Source organism: Triturus cristatus, chromosome 2_2 (assembly GCF_964204655.1).
Source record: "Triturus cristatus chromosome 2_2, aTriCri1.1, whole genome shotgun sequence".
NCBI lineage: Eukaryota > Metazoa > Chordata > Amphibia > Caudata > Salamandridae > Triturus > Triturus cristatus.
Window position 1 is genome coordinate 426907754 of NC_140582.1, and position 21047 is coordinate 426928800.

Genomic DNA, 21047 nt, shown 5'->3' on the forward strand with positions numbered 1-21047 from the left:
CCAGAGAGGTGAAGCCTTTCACTGTGGCAAAGAATTCCCTAGTGTGGTTGGTGCTGTTTTTATGCAGTTGGTGGATGCAGAGGATTCAGTGGCTTTGATGTACTTACTATAGCATCTGAGGGCAGATTTGTAGGCAGGCGTGGCCGGCACAGGTAAGAGCGGTAGGGCAGGTGAGGGGATGGGGGAAGTCGACTAAAGAAGGAATAGGAAAAATTAAATAAATAAAACCACTTACTTTGCGCTCTCTGTGATGCAGCGAGTGCAAGGTAAGTGGTTCTCTTTATTTCTTTATTTAAGTTATTTTCCCTATCCCATCGTCTGTCAATTTCTCCCCGCCTCACCGCTCTTACCTGTGCTGGCCGAGCCTGTTTGTAAGTGCTTTTGTTGGTGTTGTTCGGACAGTTTCTCTAACTGCATTCAAGAATCTCTCAGTGGTGTGTGGTGAGCCTGAGCTCCTCCGTGTACCAGCTTGCCCAAGGTCCAGTTCTCATGGCTTTGTTGGCTTCGAGGGGAGCCAGGGTATCTGCGCAGGCAGCGATCTACAAGATGTGTGGTAGGCAGTGGCACTCCTCACCATTGTCCTTAATCAGATGAGCGGCCAATAGAATCCCACTCTGTGGTGAAGTAGAGTGACTGTACTAAATGCAATAAAAGCTGCAACGGTCCAGACAGGCTTCCTTTTAGATCTTGCAGGATGTTTCAATGCTTTTTATACCTGGTGCATTGAACCTAGAGAATATAGTCCATGAGCACGCAGACGTTTTCATAAAGCCAGTTTGCTATTTAGGTAGTTCTAATTGAAAAGGCTTTGGACACATTCATGTGGCGTTCTACCACAAGGTCATTCCGAACGTTGTCGCTCCGGGTTCTTCAAACATTCACTGGCAGTGCTCACGGGGAGGGCCTGTAGAGCGATGGAAGGTGGAACAAGAAAAAGGGAAGAGGCTTCAAGGCTATCCAATGGGCCTGCATAGACAGGGTGGGGGGCTCTCAGTAATGGAGAATATAATTATTCTAGCATTGTTCAACAAGTTACTCTAAAAGCAAGACATGTCGTAAAAAAATCTGTTCACACTGCACTTGTTTTGCATTTTCTATTAATGTCGTGCCAGCCCCGGATATGCTATGTTTTTCTTAAACAAATATGGTATTTGTGTGCATCGATAACAGAGATCTGTGTCATGCACAATGTCTTAAATGTTGTATTTGTGCATCACCACCACGCAAGTAAATAAAGTGAGCTGAATCGAGGAGTTTGTGGAATATATGTTCGTTGTTTTGCACATTTCACTTAAGGTTATCCTGTCAGCAATAAATGTACTTCTTTCACTCAAGACCCCCAAACATTCCACAGACAACAAGGAACGGCAGCGCTGAAAGCTGACAGGCCTAGTCGAGCCTGGTAAAACGCCCCCTCCTTTTCGGATTGTGCAGAGCATTTCTAATTAAATAAAGCATTGAAGGCAGGAGAAACCGGAGAGGGGAAATTATGTGGAGGTATGAATCACAGGCCTCCTTTCACAATCCATCTGAAAACCCAAATCTCCTCCTGCTGAAAGCCAAAACCTGCCCGCTCCCACCATCCCGAGCGGCTTCCCAGGTGTGCCAGGGAGTGGAGGCGGCTCTCAAGGAGGGGCGGGCAGCAGGCTGAGAACAAAACACGCCGTTTCAGCAGGTAGTCACCAGAGGCCCGTCCCTGCTCACACAGCGCTGCGCAAAGGGCCCGTAGGTTTGAGGCGCTCAGCGGACCGGACGGCCAAGGGCCAGAAACGAGGATAGGAGCGGCTTTCCAGAGCGGAGGGAAGGAAGCAACTGCGTTTTCAAAAGCCTTCAAGATGATGGAAGGATGCAAGGAGAAATATGTGCTGGTCGACGACGAATCGGAAACGGAAGAGTATGACAAGAGTAAAGAGTCCCTGATCAAGTCGCCAGATGGGTGAGTTTTACTTACAGATAGACGCTCCTCTGGGGTCGCGTGATGATGACGCTCAGAGGTTGGTAAAAACATCGAATCAGAGGGTGCAAGGGGGCCCTAATGCAAGAAAAGAGAATGCCCCGTACCCCTCCCACCACCCCCAATCAATATCAGGTGTGTGGCAAAATACAGTAATGTCCAATGTGCAGTGGACCCCTCAGGCCCTTTGCACTCCACCTGCTGCACATACACGCTCCTGCTTCGCATTATGCAGCGTGCAGCAACTCTATGCGAGCACTATGCACTCTCGATGTAAAGAATGCTTTCAAAAATATATACATAATCAGGCCCCGCCCGAAGTCTAGCAACGCGTGTGCTCGTCGAAAGGTTTCATGAACTAACGGACTGAATTAATTTCCTTACAAGATACTGTTCATTGGGTCAGTTCCTAATATATGAGCAAACGACGCTCCCTATTCCACTCGTTCGGCAGTCTCCACTCCACTGTGTGCAGAATCTGGCTGAACAGCTGCAGCCTTGCTGCATTCAGTGCGGTCCCTGTACTGCACCACAGAGTGGACGCCATTGGCCCACGCGTCGGATGAGAGAAAGCTGCGGTGGGTGGCACTGCCTCCCACACATCGCATAGGTGTACTTCTCTGCACTGCCCCGCGCCCCTGGAATGTGGCATCGGACGCGTTTTTTGACCTTTGCCACTGAGACAGGTGTAAATGTCCATTGATCGCTTCTAAGGGTCCAACATTTGTCACATTCATGCATTCCCTGCATCGTCATTGCAAACTGCTATTGTCGGTCCCATGCATTTTTAGTGTCGATGTTGCACAGCGCTCGTGCTTCAGGCCCTAGTGGCCTTGGATAATGAATGACCATCATACGAGGGTGCACAAAAGGGTTAAAGTAGGGGATCTCTATTGTTGCACAGGTGACAGTGTGATGCGTGATGACAAGTGGGCTGTTAAAGTGTAACCCCTGAGCAAACAGCTGTTTCCGCAGGATCTCACTTATCAGTGGTGTGATGTTTTATGCACCTGATAAGTACCAGGGGGCATATTTACATTAGGACATTATCGCCGTTTAACCCTATTAACAAGGCGGCGCTAACATGCATTAGCGCATGTTAGCTGCCGTTTTAGTAACGCCACGCATCTTAGCGATATACATCGCTAATGAGATGCACAGTAGGCGTACCTTTCCGTAACACCATGACAAAAGGTCACGAACAGGACATCACGTTATTTACAACGTGGCCCCGGAACCAAGAAGCAATGATGAAACCCGCGCTAACCGTGGTTTACGCCGGATCCTTACGCCTGGTCAAAACTTGACTTAGGCATGTTTTGAATGAGAGGTGGATTCTCTGGTTACGTCCACACTCCCCTATTATCAAGCTTTTCATTAGCGTGTGAAATCATCGCTTGATTTCACATGCTAATGATGAATATCGCCGTCTATCGCAGGTTTGTACATCGCCTGTGAGCAAGGCATTGTAAATATGCCGCTAACACGGCGATGTAAACCAGCGATAGGCGGCGATATTCCAAATCGCGCTAAGCGTGATTTGCGATGTTTAACGCGATTCGTTGTTAATATCCCCCCAAGTGCGCTGACGTTCGCGCTCTTCTGAAATTTCGACAGGTCAAACCTTTTGGAATTTAATGGAGGGGGAAAGGCCCGTCATTTACCGGAACATGCAGAGTTTGACCAAAAGCGCCAAAATGTATATGGTATTCCCCAAAAAGCCAGAATAGACAATACATTCTGAACACTTTGGTGTAGGAATTTTATTGTGTGTGATAAGTAATCAAACCCTCTAAGGCACGTGCTTGGTCCTAACCAGAACCTACTGGGTTCTCTAGTTTCCGAGATAGTGGTGGTCTCCGACAGAAGACAAGAGCAGCCAATGAAAATGGGCCCATAATCCAGATACATTTGCCAGGGATTATCCTCGGCTCCTCCCTCTAATGAGCCATTAAGAGCAGGACTAAACAGTGTGTGGGTGAGGACCAGTGCTTTATTTGTAAAATAATAAGTGCCGGTGCCCAAAGCCTGCTCAGACACCCGCAGGCAGCGCTATAAAATGTCACTGTGCCGAATACCAAGGGTGCGTGGCCCTGAATCCACCTTAGGCCTCATTAATTTACGGCACTGCCTGCCCTGTTATCGCACTCTTACGGGTTTCTGCATTCCCTCTTGTTGACGTTTTCTTCCTCAGTCCTTCCGTTTTGTGTTTTCGCCTCTCTTGGGATATGTCCGATAAGGAGAAATAATTGCTGGCCCCCAAAAATAAGAGCCAGTAGCCCCCACCGGCAACCACAGGCTCAAATTAAGCAGTGGTGAGGACGAAGCTAAACAGTATTTTGAGGCATCCCGTTCTTCTTCTAGAAGCAGAGATTTAGCTGCCAGGCATAGACATGAGGCAGACTCTAGAAGCACCATATGTGATATGCACCACAAACTCTTTAATACATCATAAAAGTGAAGAAGCCTTGCAGATGAGAGTGATGGATTGTCCATATAGGACGAACACATCAGTGAATGTGGTGCTGGCCCTTGATCAATGGCAACCAGTAGCACTGATGAGATGGGCGCCCTCCCATGAGTCTGCATTGCTGAGTCCTGCTACTTTCAGCAACATACAGCATTCTATAGGTTGTTCTGGATATTCTAGCGTAGGACATATTGGGATGGTGATTCTGTTGGTCCTGGAAATGTTTGTGTGATTTGGTTCTAAAGACGATTTCTTTTCCCCAGTCATCGAAGTATAAACAGAACTTGTTGTAGACACGGTCACTATGGACAGGTTGTCGTCTTTAAATTCCTTCAATTTTGAGCCAGGCCAGCTGAACAGTTGAGAAGGGATCTTTCTGATCAAAATTTGATCCTGGGAGGAACCCCTATATTAGGAGAGTTGATTTTCTGGCCAGAGTGTTAGTCAGTGCAGTGGGCTAGAAACTGAAGACTGGTTACATGGTTTTATGTTATTTTAAAACCCATGTAAGTGCACCCAAAGGAGGATTCTCAGAATCCAAGAGGGGTTTGTGCTTTCCCACTTACTATTCCATTACATCTTGATCATTGCCCGCTGGAGGTCATCACAGTATATATGTGCACTGCTCTCTCCCCTTGGGAGCTCCAGCCGACCCTTCCAATGCACCTTAGAAAGGGAGGTGGAGGAGGGGTGTGTAGGTGCACTCCCTCTTGGGTTAAGGCACCTATAGGAGTAAGTGTTGATTACAGGTTATGGGTGTTAGAGACCTACATTAATAACCATCGGGTACAGCTAGGAATAAAGCTGGTGTGTAAGCAAGCTTTGCATGGTAGGTATGACCATATTAGTCATTTGGAACTAAAGCTTCCATTTTATTTTCCTTTCCTTGAAGGTTAGCATCATTTTGTAAAGGTTTACACATGCATTTTTAGAAATCATGCTGATAGCTGATGCGTTTTCTGCAGCGTGTAAATCTGCGCATACGTGTTTCAGTATTGAGCTCGAAATGGCGTGCACATTAAATTTGTGCCAGGTACCTGAAGTGTTTTCATGCACTAACTTACAATTTGGGGTCTACAATGAAGAATACAGCTGGCAAACGATATTTGTGCCAGTTTAGCATGTGGTATTATCCAAGGTTTGCTATTTTTGAGCACATCATTTATCAGTGAAAAGTTGATAGAGTGTGTCAGCAAACCACGAGCAAGCGCAAACATGCACCCAGCTCCCAGTCGTTGCAACTCTTGCAACTTACATTACCCGGTCCTTGTTCACAATAATCTCAAACATCAGATAAATACAAAATAACTCAATTAAATAAAAAGGGGCACACTTTTTCATAAAAAATTGAGCCTTTTTTAAAAGGATCATTCTCTACCAAATACACAGAGTTTGGGTCACTGAAAGCCCACAGGTCTACTACTGTGACAAATATTCATTGTTGTAAACTTATAATGGAAAAACTATTGTGAAGTTTAACAAATTAAATAAGGTACAAGTCGATGCTTGTATGTATTGGTTTTTTAGCAAGGGGTCTAAGGGGTCATTAAGAAGGCACCACTGCAGCTTGTGCTTTAAAAAGTCCTCTGTGGGAGGACTGCCCACAAAGATGGTCTTTGAAAACCTGATTGTTTTTGCTATTTAATAATGACAATGATTCCTCAGAATTGCACCTTTTTATCTTTTTTTGCAAAAATGTGTTGCACGAGCTCCCCAAAGCTCCCAACAGAATTCATCTCAAAACTTTGTTTTGGCAAAAAGTGGAACATGCAGCAGAAACAGCTTCTTTACCTCGTACCGGCACTTCTCCTTGCAGTGCTGGGGCCCCAGGCACTGCAAGCCCTTCCTCCCATCTCCCCTCCCTGCTTGCGATTGGTTTCCCACCACTTTGATGCATTTATTTCTGTACCCAACAACCTTGAAGAAAAGGGAGTGATTTATCTATTCCATCTTTATAGGTTATCCTCTGAAGCACTGAGTGAGAAGAAAGGAGGAATGTTTGTCAGGATCCGACTGGGCCAGAAAATAGACCCCATTAGTAAATCAAAAAGCTAAAAAGGTGGCCTACATTTGCAAATCGGTGTTGTTTTCAACTTTTAGTAGCCCGCCCTATGGGTCTTTTGCAAGGTATGGGAGACTGCATGCAGGTGTGCTTGCTTCAGGCAACATGTGTGGTAATATCATGGAGATCAACAGTAAACCCTGGCCCACCAGACCATAAAACAAGCCCACAAACTGCCAAAACATGGCCCACAAACTGACCTGTCAGGCCAGCCCTTCTGGCACTGCTGGAATGGACCATCAGCCAGTCCAGCCTGATGTTTGTGTGTTGATCTTTAAGAGTATGCCCATACAAACTGCCCAGTTAATGCCTATCTCCCAAAAGTATATACTAGGGTAGAGAGTGAAACCATCAAGTGTTTAAAATGGGACTGGAGACCAGCCGAAGGAAGAGAAACCACTGTGGTAGCTGAAATCTATGGTAAGTAGGAAGTTCAGAATTTTAGAAGGGGTACATTAACTTGGGGTGAAAATAAGCAGAAAAGTTTAAGGCAAAGGAGTAAATAGGAAATGCGATGAATTCCAGAGGGAATCTTGGAAATGCTGAGCCAGGGGTCTTAAAAAAATGCATGTGGTGAGCAAAATAACAATGGATTAAACCCAGATCTGTGACAGGGGGTGAATGTTTTGCCAATGTGCAACATTCCGTCCATCATCTTGTGTGTTTTGCCATCTTAAAAAAATTAACAGCTGTTCTAGTAAAAATGTGCAGGAGAACTGCCAGTAATTTAACAGCCATAATCCAAATGTACTTGTTTTAATTTTACTTCCATGAAAGGTTACAACTTGAGCCTGCTACCCAGTGCAAAAGCACATAAGGTAGGGTGACTGAGAAGGTGGAGGAGAGAGGAGAAGGCAAACATATAATATCACAGACGGGTAACTGTGAATAACAGGAATATTTTTCACTGGAGAGTTCTGAGTGACGTGAAATAGAGGACAAGAGCAAAGTTACTCATGAACAATTTTATTGTAGATCAGTAGTGTAGGGGTAGAAGCATCATGGGGTGGTCATACAAGCCACGCCCTCGCCTACCCCGGCCATCTCTGCACCGTGCTGTATGTATACACAGCATTACCAGTATGCAGTGCACCTGCCACCCCCCTCCACCACCCCCATCCATGTTTCCCCTCCCAATCTTATTGAAATAAAAAACGCTTGGCATCCTGCTACCCTTCCACGTCACTCTCAGCATTACACTCACCTCCATTACCAAATATTCAGAAATAATGCTTTTCAATGTGCTACCTTCCACCCCCACCACCCTTGACATTTACCGTCCACTCCCCTTTCTCAAACTTGAAAAAAATAACCTGGTGTCCTGCCAACCACCCACAGCACACACTCTTCAATGCCTCCCTCCCTAACAAATATAATAAATCTTCTGGAGGAGAGGAAGCAGCAGTGTAAAAACAATGGTTGTTTTTCCCCTGCTGCTACATTATAGCAGTGAGCACGTGGATGCAGGACACTCTGCTCACACAAGAGGCTCTCAGTGAGAGCCATGCCTAGCGAGAACAATAGCCCTCCCCAGAGCCCTGCTTCCAGGCCCCTTTGAAGTGGGACCTCGGCCAGGGAAGGGAGAGCCTCACTAAAAAGCCTCAAGCACTCTATTGAGGACCTCTACAGGTGGGCGTGTGCTTGTCTAATTTCTGTAAACCTTTCAATGAATACTTGTTAATAATCCCCTGGTGCTTATCCGGAGATCATAGCCTGGGGTTTTCCAAGACTGGTCCTCGCCCTTTTATCAGATTGAGCAACAGTGTGTGGTGCGTTTGACTGGGGAACAGACGTCCATTGAGAAACGAGCAGATAAAATCAACCTCATTCCATCTGGATTCAGGCTTTGAACTCTGCAGGCTGAAGCCTGTGACGTCATATTGCATTGTAAACTAGAGCGCCTCCCCGCATTGGCGTTGCTGTCTTAATAGCCATATTGCTAGGATTGTCAAACAGCGAAAGCATACAATCATCGGTATATTGTGACAGAGAGAATGGAGCACACTCTCATGTCCTGCTATAATTGCATGAATGTTTTTAACAGTTTTTGAAGAGTCACCTTTAAATGAAGGAAACGCGGTATCTGCGTCTATCCGCTCACAGGAGCCAGTCAATATATTGACCTGTTCGCCCGTGCCCCTGTTCCGCCTTCCTTCAAAACTCATTGCATCAAAGAAAACCGAAGCAAAGGGCCTCGCGTCTGGTCGGAAGCATCGATTCCCAACAAAAAAGGCCATTTTAAAAAGAATTGCGGCCTGGATACTTTCATTTATTTATGTCAAAAGCGCATTACTTGGGAGGACTTCGGAACCCACGCTCAATATTTTTAATATCTTTTCAATATTTCTGGAAGGTAGGGCATTGAAATAACCTGAGCAGCTCGATTTGATTGAATTTCTCAGCCAGGCTGTGTGCCAATTGGACATTTCCAGAGATTTTACTCGCATGTATGTATTAGTCACCTGCCATCACCAATACGCCATAATCTCGGAATAAACTTCATCTTTAGAAAACATTCCATGAAAAGAAACGAAAAGGAAAGCTGCAAATGCAAAGCTAGGCCACTTTTCAAAACATGAGGGAGTGTAGTCAAGCACAGCTGAATCTGAATAAATATTGTGACGTTGTTAGATCAACAGTGTGGAGGTGTGCCGCAGAAGCAAGCTATACATGTCAGATATATGCTGGAAAGATGCTATGTTCATGATAAGTAAGTACATTATTAATAAACCTAACAATAAATTGTCAGGGCCTTATTTATGAAAACGGTTGCATCACTGCATAAAAACAGCGATGCAACAGTTTTCACTGCGCCCCTCTTGCGACATGATTGTTGCATTATATTTACTGTGTGACGCATCATGTCGAAAGGAATGACAGATACGTCAGTATTACTGACGTATCTGTCGGCACAAAACTGACGCATTGCTGGAGTTGTGTCGGAAGCGTGATACAACTCAAAAAAATGCAGGGGGGGCTATGAATATAGCACTGAGTCAGTCTTACGCCTGCTGTGAGGCAGGCGAAAGATATTGACGCAATGGGGTCCTAGAAGTGGCGTACTGAAATCTCATAGATTTCAATGCAACACTTCTACGAGGATTTTTGCGGGGGAACGCCCACCCTGCATACATTATACCTGGAGCAGGTATAATGTGGAGCAGGGGTTTACAAAGTGACGCATCTGCCTAGATGCGCCATTTTGTAAATAGGGTGCAACATGGCGCATTTGTAACGCCACTGGTGCGTCACAAAAAGTGACGCACCGGGGGCGCAAAAGTGTCGCAAAGCCTCATAAATATATATAGTGTATATATACAGTCAACAAAAACAGACACTCAATAGCACCCAGTATATTGGTCTCCCGCCTATATGAGGCCCTTAAGAAGTGTGCAGATCGTACTGCCTGCAAGAAACAAATGGGAAGTGGACTTTCCAGAGTCATTATCAGATGGAGATACTTTTCCAAGTTTGTATGTGTATTGCATAGATCTGCAGTACTGCACAGATGCAAAGTACGAAACTTTTGAAGATAAATAAAACTTTTCTCAAGCCTTACACCTGTTTTGCGGGCGTAGAAACTTTTAATACAAAACCATGGCTAACCTTTTCTCAAATGTTACGTCTGTCTTAGGAGCAGCTTATGTTTTTTAATGCAAAACCCTGCCTACTAAGGTTCCGAGATAGGGATTTGTGTCAAACCAATGGGCGTTTGCATGGCAACGCACTTGTACAACCCATGAAACATCCCCCAGGCACAAAGTAGCACTCTTTGTGTTACTCTAGGGACACTTACCAGCACAAAACGCATTCTGCACTAAAAAGTAAGTACTAAATCACCACTTTGCACTGTTTTGGATTGCTTTGCGTTATACAAACCCAGCAAAAGTGTTAGTAAATGTGAGCCAAGGTGGTTATGGGTCCTACGTGACTTTTGGCAGCTCTGTAACTGGTGTGTTTCATTTTCAAGATCCTATGAGGAATTAGAACATTGGAATGTTGAGAGCTTGACTGAAGACAATCGAGGGCTCCGGGCTTCTAATGGCTGGTAGAAGCCTGGTGCATCAACATTCCAATGTTTACTAACAGCAACTACTGTGAACAAGGGTCTCATGGAGCCCAAGGGGATTTCAACCCCCTCGGGCTCTGTGAGGACTTTGTTCTACAAATTAGAACATTCTGCCCTCTAGGGGCGGAATGCTCTTATAACCTTAGAGCCCTCCTTAGCGAGCTCTACCAGCTATGAGGGCTCTAAGGTTATATTAGAAAACTGGAATGATGGAAGCTCCATTGAAGTCAATGAAGTGGCTGAGGGCTTATAATGGCTGGTATAATTCTTCTGTTCCAACATTCCAGTGTTTGTCTTTCTGTTTCTCTCTTTCATATTCAGAACATTCTACACTTAGTGGGCCTATAACTCATTCAGGTTCTTTAACAACCAGTATGGCCCTCAGCAGCTGGCTATAAGGCTACAGTAATGTTTGGAAGAGACAGCAAGAGGAAAAATCTGGGAATAATTTAGGCACCATTCAATGAAAGGAGAGGTGTTTGTAGGGGTACGTTAAAGTGGCAGATAAGAGGCCTGTGGTCAACACTGATGACTATAGAGGGAAGAAAAGGTGTACAGTGTGGAGGGCTGGCTAGTGAGCGGCATCAGAACCTTTACTACATTCCAAAGAACCTGGAAACCACAAAAAAGAAACCGGAAAGCACAATGGTGAAGCATTACCATCTCAAGTCATTTACATCCCAGATCTTTCATTATGTAATGTCTTCTCTAATTTTACATGTGATCTGTACAGTTTCCAGACTGCCAGTATTATAGACTTGAAGTGCTGTCAGTTCTCTGGGTGCTACCTTTACCTTTCCAATGTTACAATTCCATACTTAAATCTGTAACTTTCTGTGATACTATAATTTGTGCCAGGTAGATCAATGAACTAACATAAGAGCATAACCTCTGGCCCTGTTCAATAGTTTGGTGGCTATTTGTAAAGTGTTTGGCTGTAGATATTAATTATGAAGATCATAGGAAATGCGGCCAGAGGGCATAACCAACTTGTGTAATTCGTAGATCAATAATATGCCCTTTTATGACCGGTTAGAGACAATCTGAGTTTGGTGTTTCTATCTACAAGCCAGAAATGTTGTTGTCATTCATTCATGATAGCAGAGTATATGATGTCACTGAGCTGTAGTGTAAGTGATCTGTTCTGTCTGATATCATATTTGATATTTCTTTGTGGTTTGTGCTGTTATAAACCCCACAGTAGCCTATTATTGCCAGTCTGAGCTGTTTTGAATGTTTCTGTGGGGATCTGTCTAAAGAATATAGTTGGGAGCTTACATCATGTTACTACTCTTGAGAGTCAGCTGATGCCAATCTGAACTGTTTTGCTGTGGTGGATGTAAGGGAGAGGATTTGTGTAATGTTGTATATTGGATGGGTTGGTTCAACGGGGTGAAGGTGATTTGAAGACACACCTCTCTAAATACCAATACATCACAATGCATTCTGAGTCCAGTAACCAGCTACACTCTTCTATCATTCATTAACCTTATGCTTGCTTTTGACCCTGTGCAGCGCTCTGCTGCAATTGTGGCTCTGTTCATGGCATACAAATACCAGATAGATACTAAAAGGGGTCTTGATTCAAACTGTTGAGCGCACCTTGATGCACAATTATATAGTATATGTGTGCTATGTTAGCTGTATGAGTATAATGAGAATTCTCTCAAAAGTATTTGTGTTTATTTGTGGCATGTGTTATCCACTGTTGTTGGGAACGACATGACTGCAAACTATATACCACTTTGCGCTGTGAAGGGCATTTTGGCTCGTCATGTTTACTGTGCTCTGTTGGTTGTTTGTGTGGCCTTTCTTGTCATGATGGGCAGTATAGCTGAAAGTGATGTGCTAGCAATTGAAAAGGTTTACCTGCGCTTTGTCAGGTTGATAGGGAATGTCCGCCTAATGTGTTCTGTTTGAGGTTTATACTCCTCTGATGTGACCAAAGTTAAGAAATCTTTTGAAGCATTTGTAATACTTCCCCGCAATTCTTTTCTATCCACAGGAGGGCAACCATAAGCTAGAATCCACTGTGTCCCTATCCTGTTTTAGTGTATACATCACATTGAGAAAGGCATCAAAACCCTGGAATTGCTAGGATTTTCCCTATTAACATGTTTCTTGTGGTGAGGATGCATCCCAAGTGGGGTTGTAGCTTCTGGGGCAAAAAGTTCTGTGTTCAGGACTTATGCAAATCTTGGCTATTAATGTCCAGTATTACTGAAGCTCACCTGTAGAAAATGTAGCGATTTTGCGGCGGTGACCAGTACTTTGAATGCGGTCTGTCGAAACAGTACCCATGCATGGCTGCTTTCCTATGATATGTCTGCCTAGGTTGGAATGATGTGATGTCCCTTCCTAGCACCAACTGCATGAGTGTGTTGTGAGTTCCCTATAGGTTCCACTGTAGTTCTTCCCTCTGCTAGCTTAACTGCACATGTTGTAGGTTGCATTGTTTTGCCCAGATTTGCACATGTTACAAAATAACACGTTTATTTCTGTGCAACAATATTATTTTAGAAATCAACTGCACATGTTTTTGTTATTCAGGACGTATTCCTGGGACTCGGTCCGAACATTTTGTACAAGGTCGAACAACATTGTGCACTGTTTTTCTCTATGGTCGGTCACTAACACATTCTAACATACAGACAAAACAGAGAGACCCAGCTGCTCTTTTCTAATATGGCACTTCTTATCATATATGCAGAGACTTGCTGTTTTGAAAACAGAGGGGAGGATTTCTAGCAGAGTAAAGGTCCTGGGATGAGTGCGTCAGCTCTGCACAATCTGTGATCTAGACCAGCTAATGGCAAAAGCCAGGTATGGGGCTCGGTACTAATCGCAGAAATATCTGATATATCACTGTACTCACGAAGTGAGGAGGCTGAGGCAGATATATGAGTCACCATGGTAGGACTTTTCATTGTTTTTAGTTTACTTGTAATGCTGATCACTCAGCTCAGTTGCATATGTTTTCGAATTGCAACACAGTTGCTTCAAGATAGAGCATGATAGTTTCAATAAATATTGTAATCTTTCTTATTGTATTTTGTTTGTTTGATATGGACATGCATGAGTGAGAAACCGAAAGATGTTAATCCATAAACATGGTTCCCTTAGGGGACTAGTGTGTTGTGTTCTAGGGTGCCAACTTACCTGTTACACTGGGGAGGTTAGGAGGAAAGGTAAAGCACTGTGAGCTAGTCAGGATTTGTGCCCATAGATACTGATGTGGTTTTGTGACTTAATCTCTACACACTGACGTTCTGCCATCCCAGCCATAGTTCTGTTTCCAAACAGAATCCCTGCAACAAGTGTGGTATATAGGAGCAGGAGAAGTGCTTTGAAAGCCCTGCAAGGCCTCCAATACTGGAGAACGTTTGGCTGAGTGGGTTATAGGGGCAGGGGTTCCTTGAGGTAATTGCTTCCTTTTTTGTTTCTCTATGTTGTGTGCACTTAGGAAGCCCTGCATTTTGTATTATTGTTGCCGTATAGCCTGGTGTTGAGGGCTGTGACGGTTGTTAAAAGGCCTGCACCCAAGTGATAGGCCCGAACCTCCAGGACGGCCTATAACAAGGGAGAGAGTATTTAACACCTGCTAGAGCTAAAAGGGCTATAAGTCTATTAGAACATTCTACCAAATAATGGTAAAATGTTCTGAATTAAATTTGGAGTAGCAAAAAGGCAAATATTGGAATGCTGGAGCAGGTGTCTTATACCAGCCATTATATGCCCTGGGCCACTTCATTGTCATCAGTGGAACGCCCAACATTCCAATGTTATAATATATGAGATGGTAGAGTGTGACTGCTTAGTAGGTTAGGAAATTAGAGATGGATTACTTCTATAAGAAGAGCATCTCTTCCATGTGCACACTAATGTTCAAGTAGCTGATCATGCCAATTATCACAGAGCATAGAAAGCACACAGATTAAAGATCTCACTCTTCTCTACAAATCAAATATCAGAATGAGGCAGGAAAAGTTATATGGGAGGCATTCAGATGACCCTCTTGCTGTTACTGATTCACAGGTTCAAATTCCAAGCCTGCGTCTCACAGAGATCTTGCAAAGATCTGTGAATACAAGAATCCAGGTGAGGTCCCATCCCCATCTCCACAGCTGTAGTGTCCCTCGCAGTCTTGTCTCCTTCTTTGGATTCTTCACGATTCTTTCTAGAATATGGGCACCGCAAGGATTTGGAGTCAGCTCTTCTGTCTGTGGAAAAGTGTATTCATTTATCAGAGTTTACTGCATCGTTTTAGTATTTAGAAGCAATCTATAGCACTTTGTGGATATTAATCTGAGCCCTTGTTGAGCTATACTTCAACAGTTAAATGTTCAACCCTGCTCCCAGCACGCCGATGAACCAGGAAGTAAATGATCTTCTGTTCATCTCTGGACCAAGTCACCTCTTTGCTTTAAGTCTATTGAACAGTTCTTATCTCTCTCTCATTCATCAAAGTTTGAAGGATTAAATCATCCCAGTCTGGGTTCTTGACATCTTCAGGAGGGAATGCACCATATATTTTAAATAAGTCTTTCCTAATTCAGACCATGTTTCATTCTCTGGCCTCCTAATTAATCAATAAATGGGAACCTTCTTGAAGATACAAAAACACCTGTACAAGGACTTTTTTTCAACAATAGAAGCTTGGCTGAACAGAATCCGGTGTTTCACCCAATTAATAATATATGGGGAGGACAAGTTGCATGGCAGATCAGCAGAGATGAATATTCTGCCATGTATTAGTTTCGCCTGTCACCACTTGAATTCTCAAGTGATTATAGAAGGTTTAAACCCACATATACAGAAACCTTTGCTAACAGCATAAATTGCAGTTTGACTCACTTTCTTTACGAGTGACTTAGGGAGTGCACACCCTGACATTCAACAGCCTCTGCTTCAGTTATAATACTTTTAACCATTTACTCTGAGGATGCTAAATTCAGAGGAAGAGGGAAGCTGCCATTCTGGCAACTCACTTTCGGCATGGCCTCAGGTAGTTTCCTCACCTTTAGTACGTAACAACAACAGCACCAAAATAGATGCTGTCACAGGATCCTTATCCTATGAGGCCCAACCCTCTTCACCTTCTCCTGCGAAGGACTATTCTGTCGTTCTGAAGGCTGAGAAGGCAGAGCTTCAAAGCTTTTGGCTCTCTTTCAATTTAATGACCTCTCTTCATGAATCATGATGTGGATCCAATTCCAAATCTGATAACAACCAGTAAGTATTATGAAGATGTTCACCTTTTTGCTAAGTTCCTGGTTTTTTGTTCTGAGTACGTTGATTTAGACATCAGCTGTAGAATGTAGCTTTTGCCTAGACCATACAAGGAGCTATTTTTAGCAAACCTTTTGATTTTATAAAAAGAACATTTAATATTATGCTAACATAAGTGGAGCTTCAGCCACCTCACTTCATCCATTGGTCTGTTTCTGTGTCATTCACATTTCACTCCTGCCGACTACAGCATACAGCATGGGGCAGTGGGCCAGCCTGCTTAAGCTACTGGTTAACTTCACTTTGAGTGACTGCATTTTGCTCTCTCACAAGAACATCCATGCACACGCTAGTTCCTTTCAGTGCCAGTGTTTTTGTTTTTATGCTTTAATTTAGCATTTCCTTTGTGTTTAGAGCCTGATGTGGTAGCAGGACACTTCTAATGCACTTTCCATCTTCATCAGATCTCATCTCCTGCCAATGCTGTGGCAAATTCCTTTTGAAGTGTTTTACTTTTCTGTTTCCTGCTATTTCACAGCATATCAAATTGTGTCCATTTGAAACTGTTCTTTCTTTCTTCTTTCCTTCTTTCTTTCCTTCTTCTTTCATTCCTTCTTTCTTTCCTTTTTCTTTCTTACCTTCTGTCTTTCCTTCTTCTTTTCTTCTTCTTCAATTCCTTCTTCTTTCTTTCTTCCTTTCCTTCTTCTTTCCTTCTTTCTTCTTTCCTTCTTCCTTCTTTCCTTCTTCTTTCCTTCTTCCTTCTATCCTTCTTCTTTCATTCTTACTTCTTTCCTTCTTTCTTTTCTTCTTTCCATTTTCCTTCTTTCTTTTCTTCTTTCCATCTTCCTTCTTTTCTGCTTCTTTCCCTCTTCCTTCTTTCTTCTTTCCTTCTTTCCTTCTTTCCTTCTTCCTTCTTTCCTCCTTCCGTCTTCCTTCTTTCTTTCTTCCTTTTTTCCTTCTTTCCTTCTTCCTTCCTTCTTACGTCTTTCCTTCTTACTTCCTTCTTCCTTCTTACGTCTTTCCTTCTTCCTTCTTTCCTTCTTCTTTCCTTCTTCCTTCTTCTTTCTTCCTTCTCCCTTCTTCCTTCCTTCTTCTTTCTTCTTTCTTCTTCTTTCTTTCTTCTTCTTCCCTTTTCCTTCTTTCTTCTTCCTTCTTTCCTTCTTCCTTCTTCTTTCTTCCTTCTCCCTTCTTCCTTCTTTCTTCTTCTTTCTTCTTCCTTCTTCTTCCCTTTTCCTTCTTTCTTCTTCCTTCTTCCTTCTTTCTTTCTTTCTTCTTTCTTTCTTTTTTCTTTCTTTTCTTTCTTTCTTTCTTTCTTTCTTTCTTTCTTTCTTTCTTTCTTTCTTTCTTTCTTTCTTTCAATTGGAGGTGAAAATCTTTTCAGGCAGCAACCACAATCCTATTTAAGGTGAAGTCACTAGCAAACCCTAAATTAACCTAATCTCAACCCTCAGGTAGCTTGGCACAAAGCAGTCAGGCTTCACTCACTGGCAATGTGTAAACTATTTGTGCTCACAAGTAATGAATGGATGCACTCCTGCTTTTTATCATTATTCAGAGTCCAAAAGTTTCCAACAATGCTCATGGCAAAGATCTGGTGTGCGGCTCGTTGCGTGCTCTGCCCCACCGGCACCATAGAAAAGTACTGGAAAATTGGTAGTGCACAATTTTGCGCCACCAAACGATCGCACAACCTTGTACACAGTTTACTCAAGAAACCACATTTTTCATCAGAATCCATTTTAATCCACTTAATCTATATGATTTTTCAAATCTTTTCTCTCATTTCTCCAATGGCATCAAAGGTGACATGAGTCCATTATTTTTTCAAATGCTAAGGAATTGCCCATCCAGGCCTTATTCAAAAGCACGCCGGAATACCCAGTTCATCCAGGACAGGGGTCTCCAACCTTTTCTGTACTGAGAGCTACTTATGTTCAGTGAAATGCATTGAGAGCTACTAATATTATCAGTGTTGTATTATCTCAATTTTGTTATATGTATATTAATTCAACCAAGCAAAAGCTTTCCAATATAATAAGCTGACTGCACACAGGTGAGCTGTCATAGGTAGCTGGAGAGCTACAGCAGCTCACGAGCCACTAGTTGGAGACCCATGATCCATGACAGCCACACCTTTATTCACCCAATGCATTTCGGGCTTTTTAAGCCCTTCCTTAGGGGTATCTAAAATGTTAAAACAAACATCCATTTTACTAGTTTACATAAAACTCACAGCTCCCTACACCATTGAAATCATGACAAAAACAGTCTCCATTCCCACCCTGCCTCGTGACAAAAAACACTAAAAACATAATGCTCCGTGAACACCTCCTTACAACAAAAGAGCCCTTAACAGACAAAATTCCTCAAATACAACGCTTGCCTACAAAACAAAACACCATTTTGAATCCCAACTCACATCCCAGGTCTCAACCCGCTCATCAAACTCCATACCTGTCTTCATTTCAATTCTCTAACAAGCAGCATGTCTTCCTCTCCCAAATTACGTCAGCTCTGTTTAAAACTAGCATCTCGCTGCTTCACTCGTACAATCCCCCAGGTGTAAACCATTGACTTTGAACATCTCACAAGCTCTCTAAACTATTTGTGCAACACATCAAACAGTAACACAGTAAAAACAAACCACAAAAGGATCGCACTCCAGTTTGAAAAATAAAGTAATGTTTAATAAAAAAATCAATCCAAAATGACAAAAATCCCGTCTGGTGTACTGACTGATTGCCGATGGTGGGGTTTCAGCCACTCTCTCTCAGCGCTAAGAGACCTGCCGGTGATTACGCGCTTCATAAATCCCAAATAACATAACATAAATTAACAGTCAGTAGAACTGGGGATTTGCAGGCTTAAAGATTTCAGTAAAAATAACACCAAAATGCACAAAGGCCCAACTGTGAATATCTGGTCAGGACAAAGTCACAAATTGAGGCAGACCGTGATGGATCACGGGTCGGCTACAGGGAACCAGTTAGGCCCCGTAAACAAAGTACTTTAAATCTTGGTTTGCGAAGTTTCATGAAGATGCGCATCACAGATGCGTCGCGCAGCGGAAGCGATGCATCAGTTACAAGATGCGGAGATGTTACAATGAAAGGTCCTGCGTCGCCATTGAGGATCCCGTCAATGGGTGCTTGCGTTGTTGAAGTCCGGCATCCAAGATGCGTTGCGCAGTTGGTGCAATGCATCGGTTCCGAGGTGCTACGAGTCTGCAATGCGGAGTCTGGCATTGTTCTTAATTTTGAGACAAGGGGGAACTGGTTTTGTGTGGTCATGAAATGTAGGAGGATAATAATTCCTTCTCTTGGAATATAGGGCCCTCACACACCCGGCAAGGTGTCATGCTTCATCATATGGTTTGCTCCTCATCAGGTCGGCACTGCAATACCCGACAGGCTCCCTATGAGGGGCTCTTTGGCGGAGATCTTTTATTGCAAATGCCGTTTGGTGCCATGGCGGTGAGGGGCCTAATCAGTGTAGATGAAGGTGTGAAGGTGTATATTCTTAAAAAGTATTAAAACAGGTCAGGGAGTCCCAGCAAAAACTATTTTAATCAATGGGTCTCCCACCCTGATTAAAAGAAACAATGGCGCATGTCTGAGATTATGCCTCAGGTAGGGAGCTCTATTGTGCCGTCAACATGTTTCTCGCCTGGTAGTTAATCAATCTGGTGGTGATTCATCAGGACCTAATAAAATAAAATCTATCTACACATGGGTGCTTTTAAACCAACCTCACACATGCTATGTGTAGTACCTGATAGCATATGACCAACCTGGTAAAGGAATAAAAACAGTTAATAGGATCAGGTGTACCAGTATAAACAAAACTCTAGTGTTCCCTGTATGACAAGTTCACAGCACACAGTGGTGATGACTAAAATAACGTGAGTGCCATGTGGGTGACTCTCACAAACATTTTATCGTGAGTATTACACAGGTGCATCTGGTGGAACCCCACCATAGTTGCAGAAGAAATTGACGAACACACCCTAGTTGTGTTTCTCAATCTACTTCATCGATACCCGGCAGGTATCGCACAAGGAATTTCCTTGTGTGCTTCTGGGTTGTGGATTAAAAGAAAGAAAAATTAGAGCATATCACATAAACTATGCGATTAAGGTATATTGAGCGATGCAGGAGTCTTACAAATTAGTAACAATGTAACTAGGGTATGCCAATAATATATGGGAAGTAGCTGGTTTCACCACTACCACTGATAGCCTGAACATGAGTAGAGTAAGTATTACTTTGCTTCAAAATAACAGCACAAGTATCAGTGCAGATCTGGTCTTTCGGTAATCTAAAACACATTGTTACCGGTAGTGACGCCAGGGCTGTGGGCGTCTAGCATGATGCAGAGCTGGTGAGTTATGCAGCGACTGAGGTTTCCCAATGTAAAGGTATCTGAGCAAATTAGTACTGATATAACTAGGGTTTGCTAATAATATACGGTAAGTAGCGGGCTTAGCCGCTACCACAGATAGCCTGAGCATGAGTTAAGAAGGTATTAGGCGCCTTGACGCCCATTGGGCTTAGTAGCGCGGTATAAATTTGAATTCATTCATTCATTCATATTACTTTGCTTCAAAATAACAGCGCTAGTATTAGTGCATATCTGGTCTATTGGTAATCTGAAAACACATAGTTTACGGTAATGCTGTCAGAGCTCTGGGCGTCTAGCATGATGCAGAGCTGTCGAGTTATCTAGCGACTGAGGCTTCCCAATGTAAAAAGTATCTTGGGCAATATTACCTACAGGAGCACGGTGTATTGTGCCATAGTGTACTCACGTTTTGCAAAATCCGCAAAAGGCCAGCCGACCTACCCTCTTCTGACGGGATCGGGAGGTGCATGGACTTCCGGTAGGCTTTTTAAAATACTGTGAGCGACTTGGATGGAATTGGCGTGAACCTTCCGGTCGATTCACAGCCTGCACTAGACTGTTGCAGGTTTTACAGAAATACGTGGGGGCCATCTTGGAAGATGTTTAATCCTGGTCAAAATGACCGCCATCTTGGAGTGGTTTTTCAGTTTACCCAGTGGCATGGAGCAGTTTGTGTAAATCACTGTGTATTATATGTATGCCACATATTTGAACTTGGGCTGTGATATAATTGTAAACCCATATTTGTATCAGTGGCGTACATCAATCCGTTAGTGTGATTCATTTCATGTTATCTTATTGCGTATGTCACATATTTGAGAAACTTTGGCCTTGATATAATACATATTTGTATCAGTGGCAT

At 43.3% G+C, this 21047-nt stretch overlaps 1 protein-coding gene across 2 annotated transcripts in view; it reads left to right on the forward strand.

Moving 5' to 3' along the window:
* The first annotated feature begins 1590 nt into the window (after window positions 1–1590).
* Window positions 1591–21047, forward strand: part of LOC146862312 (uncharacterized) — a 296683-nt gene continuing 277226 nt past the window's right edge. Inside the window, exon 1 of one of the 2 annotated variants that reach the window (XM_085641506.1) lies at window positions 1591–1936. In XM_085641506.1, coding sequence (XP_085497632.1) covers window positions 1836–1936 — 101 coding nt within the window. In that variant the 5' untranslated portion in view covers window positions 1591–1835. The remainder of the gene's footprint in view (window positions 1937–21047) is intronic. The other variant, XM_085641507.1, reaches the window with a different exon arrangement.